The sequence below is a fragment of the Glycine soja genome, chromosome 10 (genome assembly GCF_004193775.1).
Source record: "Glycine soja cultivar W05 chromosome 10, ASM419377v2, whole genome shotgun sequence".
NCBI classification, from domain to species: domain Eukaryota; kingdom Viridiplantae; phylum Streptophyta; class Magnoliopsida; order Fabales; family Fabaceae; genus Glycine; species Glycine soja.
This window is the reverse complement of record NC_041011.1, coordinates 39598142-39613417: the sequence shown is the minus strand read 5'-3', so window position 1 is coordinate 39613417 and position 15276 is coordinate 39598142. Positions and strand designations below refer to the sequence as shown.

The 15276-nt window shown below is 32.9% G+C and overlaps 3 protein-coding genes across 7 annotated transcripts; 1 reads left to right on the top strand and 2 right to left on the bottom strand.

The window, feature by feature from the left end:
• Positions 1 to 1824: 1824 nt before the first annotated feature.
• On the top strand, positions 1825 to 5016 carry LOC114369255 (ABC transporter I family member 20-like). The gene is made up of 7 exons (XM_028326446.1): positions 1825 to 2207; positions 2301 to 2434; positions 2595 to 2714; positions 3452 to 3547; positions 3632 to 3784; positions 3868 to 3945; positions 4509 to 5016. The coding sequence occupies exons 1-7, from the start codon at positions 2027 to 2029 to the stop codon at positions 4746 to 4748; spliced, it is 1002 nt and encodes a 333-aa protein (XP_028182247.1). The 5' UTR covers positions 1825 to 2026; the 3' UTR covers positions 4749 to 5016.
• Positions 5017 to 6834: 1818 nt separating this feature from the next.
• Positions 6835 to 10493, bottom strand: LOC114372417 (ADP-ribosylation factor-like). Of its 5 annotated transcripts, XM_028329955.1 has the most exons (8): positions 10356 to 10374; positions 10146 to 10248; positions 9466 to 9625; positions 9209 to 9279; positions 7766 to 7885; positions 7353 to 7471; positions 7166 to 7247; positions 6835 to 7077 (listed from the first exon to the last, which is right to left on the bottom strand). In XM_028329955.1, exons 3-8 carry the CDS (start codon positions 9611 to 9613, stop codon positions 7072 to 7074), a joined length of 546 nt encoding a protein of 181 aa, XP_028185756.1. In that variant the 5' UTR covers positions 9614 to 9625; positions 10146 to 10248; positions 10356 to 10374; the 3' UTR covers positions 6835 to 7071. The 5 variants fall into 5 exon arrangements, with proteins under 5 accessions (XP_028185756.1, XP_028185757.1, XP_028185754.1 ...); XM_028329956.1 differs by lacking the exon at positions 10146 to 10248 and having other exon boundaries at positions 10356 to 10493; XM_028329953.1 differs by lacking the exon at positions 10146 to 10248 and having other exon boundaries at positions 10297 to 10452.
• Positions 10494 to 11233: 740 nt separating this feature from the next.
• On the bottom strand, positions 11234 to 14979 carry LOC114370764 (WAT1-related protein At1g09380-like). Its single transcript, XM_028328157.1, has 7 exons — positions 14664 to 14979; positions 13129 to 13191; positions 12734 to 12850; positions 12308 to 12563; positions 12053 to 12211; positions 11808 to 11959; positions 11234 to 11675 (listed from the first exon to the last, which is right to left on the bottom strand). The coding sequence occupies exons 1-7, from the start codon at positions 14837 to 14839 to the stop codon at positions 11465 to 11467; spliced, it is 1134 nt and encodes a 377-aa protein (XP_028183958.1). The 5' UTR covers positions 14840 to 14979; the 3' UTR covers positions 11234 to 11464.
• Between the last annotated feature and the right edge of the window lie 297 nt (positions 14980 to 15276).

Sequence of the window (15276 nt, the reverse complement as noted above, 5' to 3'; positions counted from 1 at the left end):
TCTACGTGGTGGAAATGTGTCAATTAATTTGATACACATACCATGCACTTTAATGACTATGAATGAATATGAACGAGAACCATCAAAATTAAACTTACGCTAACTCAAGTTGGAAGAGTTGTTGGTAGGGGTGTTAAGAAAACGAGTAACAAAATTCTTGTGTTCGCCTTTTGATAAAATTATTTGCATTAAAAAAACTCCTTTTTAAAAGACTTCAAATTGAAAGTAAATAAAATACTTTGCCTGAAACGAGCTTAATTTGTGATAATTTTTTTTGGCAACTATATGTTCGTAAAAAATTCAAGGCAAAAGCCATTGACACTCCATTTTGATAAGGCTATTTGCATCATGTAATGCATTGGCCTTTGCCCACCTAAAAAACTTTATGAATTGAAAATAAGAACCGTGAATGTGTATGAATTCAAATAAGTCTTTTTAAATTAACTAAAAAAATAAAGTCCTTTTAATTGAGTAGAATATTCATTAATTATTTTGATAATAAATCATTTTAATCAATTTAATTTCTTACTTTTCTTACCCTTTCAACCAAATTATAACATTATTTTTTTATTGTGACATTCAAGTGGAAAATCTAGAATGACAATCATTGTCAAAACATGCATAAAGAGATTTACTCAAAATTTCCATAAAAAAGAAAAACTACTCCAAATAAGCAAACATAAATATTATGCCAAAAAAAAAACAAACATTAACACAACAAGATCTACTCCAAATTCTCATCACAAAGAAATAAAAAAGAAATATACTCCAAATAAGCAAAATTAAATATTTAGCCCAAAAAAAAGCAAATTGAAGCCAGATCTTCATTGCACACACTTATATTTAAGCAACTTAGTAGAATCTATCAAAATAAATCTTCAGCATTGATAAAACCTCTTTGTTCATATCTTCACTTTCAAAACCAAAATGATGCACTTCATCCGGATATTTGTTAAGATGAAAAAGATTGTTGTTCACAAAGTCACTAGAAGTCGAGGGAGCACGACCATTTAAACAAACCTCTTTGATTTCTGTTAAATATTCCTCAAGTCATGGTTTTTGCTTGTGCCTAAAAAGGATTTCTCCAACCTCATTTTCATCCTCGCTAGCCACTGCCGAGTCTTTTCAACAATTTTATCAAAGGAATCTTCATCCTCTTCGTTCTTGATAGCCTTGTTTAGTAAACCCTGTACAAATATTTTGTTTGGATCCTTGTTCAGATCGAAAATTTCATCTTTCAATTTATTTTTCTCAATCTCTAATTCATGCATGGAAAGCATTGTTGTTGTGGTTGAATATAACCAATGACCAATATACCAAGAGTTTGTTTACTATCCTGGTGCAAAAAGAATGTTCTCCTTATTTAAAAAATAAAGTTGAGATGCAATTATCATCGGTGTCATGCATAAAAATAATTTAATAAGAGACAAGTTTAAAAACAAATCAATATTTCTTATAAAAAGGAAAATAATCATCATTTTGTTTCTCATATATAAGAACAAAAGTAGTATATAACAAATTTGTTAATTTTTATGATAATTATTTTAAAATTCATACAAATAGTGATTTATGATTGAATTATAAAGTTGCGTAATACATAATAATCAAATTCTCTATAAAAAAAAAGTATTTTCATGAAAAAGTAACAAAAATATGATAATATGAAGAGAATTGTGTAACTTATTCAAATGAAAATGAGGTTAAACAACTTATTTTTGTATTTTTTATGCAATTTATTTCTACATGAGATGTTAAGGTAAAAAAAAAAAAAGAAAAGGAAAAGAGAATTGGCGCTTTCATTAAAGACTTGGATCATGTGTTGTCTTTCATGTGAGCTAGGCCCAATAGTCGTTTCGGTTGGTGGTTGAGCTGAGCGCGAGTGTCTGAGACTTAGCCACGCATCCCCGAAAGGCCACCAAACACCGCTTCAATTTCAATTTATACGTCAACGAAGCAATTTCAGAAGCAGAAGCATAAGCATAAGCGTTCAGTTATTAAGTGTCGGTGTTGAACGTTAAAACCTAAAATGGCCGGTAAAGGGACCCATTCAGATTCAAAAGCAGCAACAATTGTGATTAAGGATCTGAGATTCACATACCCCGGCATCGACGGCCACCCTCCGCCGGGTTCCACTCCCCTCATTCAGGATTTCAATCTCACTCTTTCTTCCGGCCATCGCTGCCTCCTCGTCGGTTCCAACGGCGCCGGTACTTTCTTTATCTCTGAATCTTAAGCAGAAAGAAGCATTTGGCTATTTGCATATCTATTTATAACTTTTTATTTGTTTTTGTGATTAATAGGAAAGACCACTCTCCTCAAGATATTAGGAGGGAAACACTTGGTGGAGCCTGACATGGTTCGCGTGCTCGGAAGATCAGCTTTTCACGACACCACTCTAATATCTTCTGGTGATCTCTGTTACCTTGGTGGCGAGGTTCGTTCCTGCTTTCCACTTTACTTTTACACCTTCAACTCTTAAGTTGTTATTAATTAATGTGATAATGTCCATTTCGATATTTAACTAACTCCCTGCTAGAAATTTCTATTGAATTGTTAACTGTTTCAAATTGGTTCCTTCATTTGTTTTTTTGCAGTGGAGGCGAGATGTTGCTTTTGCGGGTTTTGAGGTTCCAATACAAATGGACATATCTGCTCAAAAAATGATATTTGGTGTGCCTGGGATTGATCCTCAAAGAAGAGCCGAGCTAATCAAGGTCTGTTTCGATGTTTTTTTTTCTTAAACCTTTATTTACCTATCTTAAGCTCAACATGGTTCCTTGGTTTTATGTGTCAACATACACTTCATGAATACTTTTTTTTTTTTTTCTCTTCATATGACATGAGTATGCTTTACTGAGTTTGTAAGCAAAACAAAGCAGCAGCAGGGCAACACCATGAATAATTTACCTTTAGTGTTTTTCTTAACCACCTAATAAAATTGACCACGATTCTTTGGCAACTTGTTTTTTCTTTGTGGGCATAGATATGGCTGTAGGAGTGGCTTAGTAACCACTGAATTGGCATGTTGTTTATACAAAATACCAGTTTGTGTGTAACCATGAGAAATATTATTTGACTTTTATTCATTTCCTAAGATATCCTTCTTTTTCCATTGGGCCTCTTTGGTTCATTTATGAATGTGGTTGTCCATGAGGTTTCTCTTAACTTATGTAGTTTATGTTAATAAAATATAAGGAAACTAACTCATTGAGGTGAATGCATTTAAGATGTTACCAGCATCTATCCATGAATTTGATATTAGATGCCAGATGGCATAAAGACTGAGCTTTGCAGTGCCAGATTTGACCAAAATAAAGCCATTATGGTCTCTTGATGTTCATTTTCTCTGTTTATGCATGGCTATTTCTGGAAAGTTTTTTGTGGGAATGCATAAATAGTTGTCTCTGGAAATACTGTTTCTTAATTTCTGTTTTGCTGTTCAATTGGGTAGGTATTAGATATCGATCTTTCCTGGAGATTGCATAAAGTATCTGATGGTCAAAGAAGAAGGGTGCAGATTTGTATGGGTCTCCTCAAACCATTCAAGGTATGATAATCTTTTGATTGATGTGTTAAAAAGTCATTTTAGCCTCATCGTGCGTTTGTACAAGCTTGTTCCTTGTTTATATAGGTTCTTCTTCTCGATGAGATAACAGTTGACCTTGATGTTCTAGCAAGAGCTGACCTTCTGAGATTTCTAAGAAAGGAATGTGACGAGAGGGGTGCCACTATTATCTATGCAACACATATATTTGACGGCCTCGAGGATTGGCCAACAAATATTGTATGTCAATGCTCCATTCTGAACTCTTTTTATGTCAATGTTTTAGCATAGTCCTTCACCTTTCTTAATATCCTTTTTATCAGGTTTATGTAGCCCATGGGAAGCTGCAACTAGCAATGCCTATGGACAAAGTCAAAGAAATTAGCAAATTATCACTAATGGTTAGTGCTGTACATTATCTTGAGAACGCATTTGATCAATTATTTATACGCTACTCACTGTTTCATATGGTAATATAAGCCTTAGTCAAAGAAATTAACAAATTAGTCTATGGTTGCATAAATCTGAGTAAAGGAAGAGGGTTGTGTTAGGTTCTCGACAACTATCATAAAACTTGTCAAGACCTCAAGCATACTCATGCCGAATTGTGTGACAATGTAACAAGAAATAATGCATTGTATGTCTCGAGTATAATTTTAAATGAGTTAGTTTCGCATTTCTTGGCACTGTGATAATTTCCAAAACATTTTTTTTTTTTTGCTCTAGTTCATTTAACATTATATTCAGACTAAACAACGTATTACTTCTGAGTAACAACCTAGTATTAGCACACGGTCATATAATCAATATTTGGGATTTTGACAAGTTTTATGTTGGTTCTAACACAATCCTTCTCAGTCCTCATTTATCCGGGTTTGGGACCAACTATGAGACTATAGGCAGAGTTAAGCAGTGAATTTTACAATTAAAATAAAATTGTTCCTAATTGGTTTTGAATATGCAGAGAACAGTAGAAAGTTGGCTGCGGAAAGAACGAGATGAAGATAGAAAGAAAAGGAAAGAGAGAAAAGCAGCTGGTCTTCCTGAATTTGGAAAGCGAGTTGAGGAAAGCCGTGTAACAGGGGATCCAGCGCGTGCTGCAGTTCGAGTAATTAATAATGGTTGGGCTGCAGGACGATTAACTTCCACCGTTGCTGGTGAGGAAAACTTTCTCCTGAGCTCAAACCGAGTATTGAGGCAGTAGATAAATTTCAAATGCTATTGCCTATGAGCATTTTTTCTGTGTATTTTTATAAACTTCAAAACAAATTTTTTTCTCCAATGCTTTCTGGCATATGTAATTCGTTGTGATATAGAAATGATCACAACAGGTTATACACAAAATGTGAGCTAATGTATCTGAGTATCTCTACTATTGAAAGTATCGTGTCACATGTGGCCTTAGTACTGCAAATTTGTGACCAATATATGAGAATAAAGAAAAGCACTAACAACCTTAAATTCTCTTAAAATTACTCTCGCGTTTTTTTTATTTATTTATTTAGATTGCCTTTGACTTTAAATCCAAATATCCGAGAATTTCACTAACATAAAAAAGAGGCTTTTAGAAACAAAGATCGCCTGCCTACGGATTCATAGATTCATAGCCTGGCGGCAGTTCCCTAGAAACAAAGGGACTATGTTGTTCATATTCAAGATGGATGATTCGATTCTTCTGCATTCTCTCTCAATTCTCCACATAAAATCGCAATAAGGTCTCCAACCTTATAATTTTTACGGCTCTCTCATATATTTTTTACAAATTAACTAATGATTAGTTAATGAAAAGTTTATTTTAACTTATGAAACAGTTTATTTCATTTTTTTCTTCTACTAGAAGTACTTATGAAGAAGTTTTTTCAACAGACCCTTATACATGTCTGGCAACAAACACAAGAGATACAGAATTTTTAAGGCCTACCTTTTTAGCTTTATTGTTGGAGAGACAGTAGTCCTTCCCCAAAGGTGGCACATGTGCTCTAGATATACCACGATTCTATTTAGGTGCTTCTTGACAAAGTAAGCAAATTCTAAAGGAATTGATCACACGCAAACACAAGATTTTAATGTAACATCTCAATTTTGTTTATCTTCGGAAGTTAATAGTAAAAATAATATTTGCTTGTGTTGAACTATAATGTAGAAGCTTTTGAAATAGTGAAAAAATCAATAGGAGTAACATTTGAATCACATGGACCCTAACAACCTCATTAAGAGTAATCCTAATCCTCTTTTGTGTTGATGCCACCATTTTTTACAATGTACTCATAAGCATCAAAGCAACAACTATATATATATATAAAAAAAAAAACATGTAAATGTAGACTTGGAGGAAATGTTTATGAGTACATACTAAAAAATGGTGGCATCAACACAAGAGGATTACTCCTATCGAAGTTGTCAGAGTCCATGTGATCCAAAAGTTACTCCTATTGCATTTTTTATTATTTCAAAAGCTACTGTACTATAGTTCAACACAAAGATAGCGTCCTGCTTTATTATGTATTATGAGTTTCTAATGTACACACACTTGCTCAAATCTAGTTAAATTCTTGTGTTTACGTGTGCCCGTGTGATCAATTCTTTTAGAATTCGCTAACTTTGTCAACAAGTACATATATAGAATCGTGGTTTATGTCTGCTTTGGTTTTGTTCATGATTACTGGATCAGATTCCAAGAAAAAAGGATAAAGTATCTAGTATGTCATAATATAATAGATAGATGAACTTTAGGGAATCAAAGCTGTTGAGAACTGCATGAATCCTCTGTTATATGTATTCCATGCACTCGTACAAATATTATATTTCCTTTGTTGTTTTGATGATGTAAATGTCACTTTATGTATAAAGGGTATGGTGCAGATGGGCATTTGATGGGTGTGCTGAACTTGAATTATAAGAAAAATGAAGAACCATGCATGCAGATGCACACAGGCCTAAGATGTATTGGAATTTATGCAACCAACGATTGATTAGCGCAGCAAACATACACATCTTTAGACCGTATATTCATTCCCCGTTGATTCAATTACAGACATAGGCTTTTGTGACATGAAAAAAAAAAAAATAAAACATTAACGTAACGTCGGTGATAGACTCGAGTAATTCAACTTTTTTTTAATAGAAAAATGCAGTGCTACCAGAACCATTGATTACAGAATTATTACTGTTTCCGCATAATCAAAGTACTGTACTACATATTAAGTGAAATTTCTAAAGCGTCCACCGGGACATCTGATTAATGGAAGCTTTAAATTTAAAGGTTTAGGGATTATTGACTGATGCAGCCATGAAGGATTGAAAAGCATGATCGCGTCATGTATAGTTTGTAATTCATTAATTATTTAAAAATTCTACAGGATTCAATACGATTGCTATGATATAGTATCAAACACCTAAATAAAGAAAAAGAAAAGACTTAAAAGAGTAAAATATATATATATATTATAATGCTATATAAGAGAAGCAGCAACCCATCAACCTCATAATATAATAAGCAAGAAATAGCGGCATTCCACAAAATGTCCCTAAGCCTGATCCAGAAAAGTAAACAACAGAAATCAATCAGAGTTATACAGCTCAAGCAACGAACACAAGAGATGCAGAATTTTTAAGGCCTACCTTGTTAGCTATATTGTTGGAGAGCCACTCCAGTCCTTCATATAGTCCTTCCCCAGAGGTAGCACATGTGCTCTGGATATACCTGCAATGAGCGAGAAAAAAACACTCAATACAAAAATTCAATTATCAAAGAACACATTAATTGAAGGTGGAAGCAGGCAGATATAACAGAAATGCATTTGAATACCAGTGGCGTTGGCGAAGAGAATGAAGACCAAGCTTGTCTGTGATTTCTGCAGCATTCATAGCATTTGGAAGATCTTGTTTGTTGGCAAATACCAGGAGAACAGCATCTCTCAACTCATCCTATAAATTAACCAAGTAGATAACTAAATTTTCTACCACAAAATATAATGCTTAAATACAACAGTGTCACTATCATCACTCATAAAGTCAACCGAAAAAAGCTACAGCCAGAAGATTATCAATAAAAAGTGTACAACTATAGCCAGAGCTTCCTGGAGTTGACAGAGCACGAGAAGTATCAAAATTTCAAATCCAGTGTATGCAAGTTTATTTGCAATCAAGCAAGACCTTTCTGTCAAAGTGATGCTGTCCACATATTTTAGATTCACCTTGCTCTTAGTGTCATCTATTTACCTCATTCAACATCCGGTGGAGCTCATCTCTAGCCTCAACAACACGGTCACGATCATTGCTATCCACAACAAAGATAAGCCCCTGAGTGTTTTGGAAGTAGTGTCTCCATAAAGGACGAATCTGTGAGTGCACATTACAAAAGACCATTATTGATTAGTATGCAAGAATAAAAAAATGAAGGCAAGACAAATTTGGAAGCTAACCAAATAGGCCTTGCATGTATGTGTTCTAATTCTAATAAAGGTGCAGAAGCCATAGGAACCATCCAAAATTTTTGCAAAGTAAACAGGAACACAGTAGAAATTTTGCTACCTCATAAAAAAAAAAACTTCGTACCCCATTGCCCAGAGGCTCTTCGCTATGCGAAGGTATGGGAGAGGGATAATGTACGCAGCCTTACCCTTGCATATGCATGAATTTCAAAAATGTTGATTAAAGCACACAACATGGTAAATACTAAATACTTTTGAATAAATACAAATGGATGAATGAACAAAGGCATTCATGGAAATACACTAAAAAAATACATGGATGACCAGACTACTCTGTACATGACATTCCATAAGTAAATACAACTCATCAAAACCTTTACAAATACATATGTACATTGGAATTCTGATTAACATCCGAACTGTAAGCCACACCATGTATCATGCATTCCATCACATTTTCATAGGAAAAACTTGGAAACCTCAAAGGCTTAATATGTAGTTTATAACTTAATGTAAGTATGTTGGTGTTGTGTGTTAGTGAGAGAACCTCTGATAGGCACAAGACCATCAACAAGCATGTTGCCATCAAAACCAACAAATTTTAAGGAGCAAATTCTATAGAAGGGAAATCTAGAATATATTACAAAAGATTGCATATATCTACATTTAAACAAACATAAAGCAGCATATATTTTCATAGGCAGTGGCAGAGCTTCTTTCAGGTAGGGCATGGCAACTACCGCCCTAAAGTCTTGAGTCTTTCTTGTTTTGTCATAAACTTCCTTCACAGTCAAAGCTTGATATTTTTCACCACAACTAGGACCTAAGCTAATTCAAAGGAAGAAGGACTACAGAGAAGACATCATTCAGCTCCTTCCCCTATCAAACTTTTGGATGATGTTCTGTCACTGTTTGTAGGAGTTCTTTGTTTAATTTATTATAAAATGTAAGTCCCAACACTGATAATTTTCCCTAATATGAATAAAAGAAAAACTCAAAAGGAGACAGGTGCCATATATGTATCCTATGTTGATGCTCAAAAGTAAGTTTGAAATAGAAAGAAGTAGTTAGTAGTTACTGCCACATGTTCACAGCACATCTGTTATCAACAAAGAAAAGTAACAGGAAAAAAAATACTATAGTAATATAGTTCATAGCGAAATTGAATAAAATGTTCTTCCACAGTTTGAACAGAACTTATTGCAAAAATACAAATATACAAGCCACAAACCTTATCTTGGCCACCCACATCCCATACAGTAAAGCTAATATTCTTATATTCCACAGTCTCCACATTAAATCCTGGATAACAACAAACGTAAGCATCAATTGGCAATTCAATAATCAACAAAAAGATGAGCAAGAGAAGTAGGATGGTGAGTAGAATCACAACATAAAGCACTATAACTTCTAAAACTAGAGAGAATAAAAGAAGTTGAAACATAAGCAAAAAAAGGAAGCATGTAAAAGACCAATTCAGGTGAATACCAATTGTGGGAATGGTTGTGACAATTTCTCCCAGCTTGAGCTTGTACAAGATGGTAGTCTTACCAGCAGCATCAAGACCTACCATGAGAATACGCATCTCTTTCTTGGCAAAGAGCCGGCTAAAAAGCTTGGTGAAAGACAACCCCATCTCTTAATTCAACTGGATGCAGAAGTTCATAAGAAAGCACATGTTAGCCAAATCACATAGTTGCAATCAAATCTCATATTTCAGGAATCAAATGTATAAGAGAACCGTTCTCATCTTATCCAGATGCAACGAACACAACCTAATTTTTGAAACTCAGACTGAAATATAAATAAATAAATAAAATACTAAAAGCAAGTGATTCCAGGTTTTTTTGAAAATTAAAGAGGTAGTGTTAAGTGTTGATTTATTTCACCAACTACCTAGAAAATCCATCAAACGAAATACAATAAAATAATTCAGTGCGAGCTAAAATCTAAACGGAACAGGAAAAAAATAAAGAGGAAAAATAACAGAGAGATCTGCTCCACAAAACTACGAATGACGATTTTCAAAAACTGTTTTGAAAATAAAATAATTTGACTTCTTCATTCAGCAGAAAACACTACACAGCAAATTGCGAATGTTTGGATCTCCGTTATTGAGGAAAACCTGCTCGATTTGCTATTCGAAAAAGAGAAACGGATTTACTTACAACAGATCTGGTAGCGTAACAAGTAACAAGATGGCAAGTATTTGAATTCAGATTATGCAGGGACGAAACAAGGAACCAGAACTCGAATAAAAGCTAATCAGATCTAGAGCAAGCAAACACGCGAAAATGAGTATATAGCTAAGGCAAGCACCTCTCGCAGTCCAGAAGATAAGAAACTTATGCAGAGCGAGAGAGAGAGAGAGAACCTACAAGAAGAAGAAGCAGAGCCAGAAGAATGAGATAATTAGCAAACATCCAATAAGAAACTCCCTGGAATCAACACGCAAGTGAATGTTCCACACATAGAAAAGTTGATATTTAATGTTAAAGGTTACATGACTTTTTAAAAAAACTTACATCACTTTTTAATTGGTCATATGATCACCCATATTTAATTATATAATTGCAATTTAATCATGTCACCCTCCCTCGTATAAGATAATTTCATCTCATATAATGTCTTTTATATTATATAAAAGCTTTTTCTAGTGTTAGGCACTAAGGACCAAAATCGAATTTTGTATACATGTGTAGGAACTAGAATTTACAATTTTTTAGTATAGGACCTAAAATTTTAAATAAAGGTAATTATTTAATAATTTTTAAAAAATATTTTTAATATATAAATCATATGGATGTTAGTGTAATGAGATTAATATTTATTCTTCTCTCACACACAAATTAAAAGGGGTTAATCTAATATAAAAGATTGGTCATTTACTCATTTATAAGTTATAACAACTAAGGTTTGGATTTGCTAAAAAAAAGTGTTTTCATTTAGGATTCAACAATGTCTTGAATATAAGATTTTCTCCAAAAGAATATACCTCTAAAAACTATGAAACTTCTCTGTTGGGAGTTGCTCAAGATGAAAATAAAAACATTTTTCCCATAAGATGACTGTATGGTTATTTTAAAATAGTTTTATTTTTGTACAATACTAGTTTTTTATTTTAATTTTAGAATTACGTTTATAATTTATAATTCTTGCTTTTTTAACAAGCATTCGAATCAAATAAAAGGAAAACTTGAAACAACGATGCTATTTGTTAGAAAAAAACAAAAATTGACATGAAAAGACTATGATCAAATTTGAATAAAATTCTTCTGCATTAAAATTGATATCGTTTAGTAACATGTAACAATCTTTTCTCAACTTGAGAATCACATTCTTATTGCTAGATAGGGGTAATAAATTAAAAATGTGTAGGAACAATTTTCAATCTAGGCTTTCAAATGTGACACAAGATAACAAAATGCACCAGGCATTAGAAATGTGTTGTCTTCATGCACTTGATCTGCATTGAATCCTCTGCCCTTTAATTAGCATCATGATGGTAACCGTTAACGTTGGAAGGATCATATTCATAGGGTTGCAATTCCAGGTCTTTCACCTCATCCTTCTCGCTATCCTTTATTGCCTCCATGACCGTGCCTTCAACTTCAACAACGTCTATCTTATTCATCTCTTTGTTCTTTCCCCACAGAACAAAATACAGCCCCAACACTATCAGCAGAGACCCTATGACACTGCACCAAACCAAATTGAAATAAAACATAATGTACAACTTTTATTTATCATCAGGCACAAAAATAAAATCATATATAGATGGGTGAGTATTGATTATTGAGTAAAGTCCATATCATATAGTAATTTCTTACGTGCCAACGTATAATTGCTCGTGAAGAAAAGCCCAGCTAGCAACAGCAATGATGACAAGCAGCAAAGGGGAGAACACAGACACATAGAGAGGACCTTTCCTCTCAATGGTCCACGCAAGGAGCACATACGCTAGCGCAGTAGAAATAGTCCCCTGAAACCAACATTATAAAATGCAATATAATTATGACTATTATATAATTATATAAATGTACCACTCATCATAGAAAATGGGAACTATATGTACCGCATAAAGAGCAGAGGTTAGTCTTATAGTACTGTGGAGTGACCAAGCTGAGACATTGTGTTCAGCAGCCAAGGCAATGACCACACACTGAATGCTTGCCATCAAACACATGTAGAAAGTGCTAGTGTAAGGAGCTGGATAGCTCTTGCTCATGTTTTTCTGAACAACCAAAACAAGTATATATTAATTTAAGGAACCCTTTTTTCCAAGTATAGTAATTAATTAATTGAAAATATCAGTTGGCATGATTCTTACTTGAACTATGAACCATACTGCCCAAACAAGAGCACTAACAATTACAGCAACAGGGCCCAGAAGATGGTTTCTTCCACCACCAGAAGAAGAGGATTCTCTTTGCATGTTTTCTGCATATCTCCAGTGAATCTTTGATTCACCTAGACCAAGTACTTTTCCATGGTAAAATGATAAAAGCACTGCTCCACCCACACTAAGGACTGTCCCTAAGGCCTTCGCTACCCCTGCCCTAGTCTTGATTCTCAAATACTCTTGTCTGCGTATAAATAAAACGTAATGTAAGTGCTTCTACTATGTTTTATTTTTCTGGTGATCATTATCTAGTTCTATCTTAAAGCCTTTTGCAAAGTAATATTATTATTTATTAGTGAACATGAATGATGAAAATACTGGGGTAGTCTTGTTTGTTTAATTTGCTACTTATACCTGGAGAGGACAGCAAGAATAAAAGTGAATGCTGGTAGCAAGTTGTTTAGTGCACATGCAATTGTAGGGGTTGAATATTTAAGCCCCAAGAAGTATAGAATCTGATTTCCTGTTACTCTGCATCCAAGTTCAAATTAATAATTAATAAATAATTGGAATTAGAGGAACAAAATATCAATAAATAAAATAATAGATATTATTTTTCTAAGAACATTTCCAAATAAACAGTTTGGTGATTGAACATTGAAGTGTTATATCAATGAATTCTCAGCTTATAATGTGCTCATTTTCTAACTAGAACAGGCATCATCATCATCATCATCATCATATAAAGTCTAAAAAGAAAATGCAACTTGAACAAATTAAAAGGGTAGCAGCAACCAGATTAAACTTACCCTGTTAAGGAAGATAGTAATATCTGGAACGCAATGTGCTTTGTCATTCGGGGAGCCGTATTCCTATTGAAAGTAAACAAAAAAAAAATAATAATAATAAAAAAATTGTAAATCATGATGCAATCACTGATCAGGGTTTTCTCCCCTGTTTTAACATGTATTATTTTAACGGACAAATAACTACGAGTACAACTATATGCCCTGAGCAGAGTCTTTATTACGAGTAAATCATGTGTGAACACTGTAATTATAATTGATCAGAAGCTCAAAATGTGTTAAAATAATAATAAAGTCCGCTAGACTTAGAATTTAATTATAATTTGTCATGTGTAAAATTGTTTATTTTTCTAACAATTATTTTAAAAATTACATGGACATGATTATCAATTTATCATCCCAGAAGTAGAACTCCGGAAGTTGTGTTGATAAAGGACGAGAAATTGGATGCAGAATATGAGATGGGTCAGGAGGCATAAGGGCCCAAGAAGAGGAATAAGGGCCCAAGAAGAGGAATAGCCTTAGGCATAAATGGTTCAAGAACTACGAAGTTCCTTGAGCATGGGGTGTATGACCTGTAAAGTGGCGTAAAGTACGGGGAGTTGTTATTTTGTTATGGTGCTGATGTGGTGTTGAGTTTTTCTGTTATTTTTTAGCACATGCTTCTATGTTATAATGAGGAAATAAGGAAAGTGTGAATCATACAAGCATGCTTGGTTGTACAAAAAATCATTTGCTTTGTATAAGTACATGCTAACTAAAAATATATAAGCTAAATATAGGTTAATAGCTAGAAGAGGGAAAGTGTATAATCGTGTCTTTGATTTGATGTTTGAGAATTTCTTGTTGTAAAAGATTTTTAAATTGATTATAGATCAAAATTTGATTTTAAATTAAAATAATTTTGAATAATCTTTTGTTAGATAAGAAAATTTATAATAAATTTTATTTCTAACTTGATTTTATAACGAAAACATTTAAATATACATTACTAATTTTAAAATTAATTAATTTAAAATCAATTTTATTAACGTTTATTTAAACATACACTAAATAATTGATTGAATTAAAAATATTTGATAAAATTAATTATTAAGCTAACTGATAAATATAATAATAAAATATTTAATTGTTTGAGATAAAACGAGATTTTAAATAAATTATTGAGGATAAAAATAAAATAAAAAATAATAATTTATAATTTTGATAAGCTAGTTGAAGAAACTTATCAATATAAATTAGAAACCGTCAGAATAAGCTCATTTGTTAAATAAATTTTGGGTCAGACTAGCTTATAAATTAGTCAAAAAGTAATTTACAAGTTAATAAAGTGACTTATCAAACACAAAGAATTAGTAAGAAATTAAGAATTGTATTATTATTTTTTTTAAAGAAGAGAATTGTATTATTATTGATGCACGTATATGAAATAAACCTGACTACAAAATAACATAAGCAATATATTCATCAAATGTTGATGTGAGATATATATATATATATATATATATATATATATATATATATAAGTATATTATTACCGTTCTAACCAAAAAGCGAAGGGAGCAAGGGAAATAGTTGCAAAAATTTGGCGATAAGCAACGAGAACAAGAGGGTGCATGCCAGATTGTATTGCAAGCTTTGAGGTAATATTCATCCCTGCATAGCCCAATTGTACAATAATCATGGCCAACAGTGGAATAACACTACTCGCCATTAATTCTCTCTTCAAAGTAAAGGTTCTTTCTTTTCTCTGCTCTGCCTTCGGAATTTGGAGACAGCTTTTTAGAGAATAATGGGTCTTGATCGACAATGTAACTGGACAAAGGATGAGAAATGAAATGTAGGAGATATATGTGTCTCTATGTACAAATATATATAAGAAAATGCAACAAGAAGTATGGGAAGCCGTGAATGAAACGAGTATAAGAAAAGGGTGGCAAGTGTTCCTGATATAAAAGTAAAACAAGAAAAAGAAACGTAAACAGACAGTGCTTATATATTTATAACCTGTTTTTGAGAATAAAACAAATTTAGGTAGTAGCTTATGGCAAACACTAACACTAACACATTCTTAAGAAATGTCTTTATACATGTCAAATATTTTTTGAATTCTGTAAGAAAAATAAATTGTCTGAAAAATTATTTTCCAAC

Coding starts and splice junctions, on each gene's coding strand:
- LOC114369255 (XM_028326446.1), top strand. CDS start 2,027: ATGGCCGGTAAAGGGACCCATTCAGATTCAAAAGCAGCAACAATTGTG. Junction 2,715..3,451: donor GAAGAGCCGAGCTAATCAAG/GTCTGTTTCGAT, acceptor TCAATTGGGTAG/GTATTAGATATCGATCTTTC. Junction 3,785..3,867: donor AGGATTGGCCAACAAATATT/GTATGTCAATGC, acceptor CCTTTTTATCAG/GTTTATGTAGCCCATGGGAA.
- LOC114372417 (XM_028329956.1), bottom strand. CDS start 9,613: ATGGGGTTGTCTTTCACCAAGCTTTTTAGCCGGCTCTTTGCCAAGAAA. Junction 9,280..9,465: donor CACAACCATTCCCACAATTG/GTATTCACCTGA, acceptor GTTGTTATCCAG/GATTTAATGTGGAGACTGTG. Junction 7,472..7,765: donor TCCACCGGATGTTGAATGAG/GTAAATAGATGA, acceptor GTTAATTTATAG/GATGAGTTGAGAGATGCTGT.
- LOC114370764 (XM_028328157.1), bottom strand. CDS start 14,839: ATGGCGAGTAGTGTTATTCCACTGTTGGCCATGATTATTGTACAATTG. Junction 12,564..12,733: donor ATTCTTGCTGTCCTCTCCAG/GTATAAGTAGCA, acceptor ATTTATACGCAG/ACAAGAGTATTTGAGAATCA. Junction 11,676..11,807: donor GAGCAATTATACGTTGGCAC/GTAAGAAATTAC, acceptor GGTTTGGTGCAG/TGTCATAGGGTCTCTGCTGA.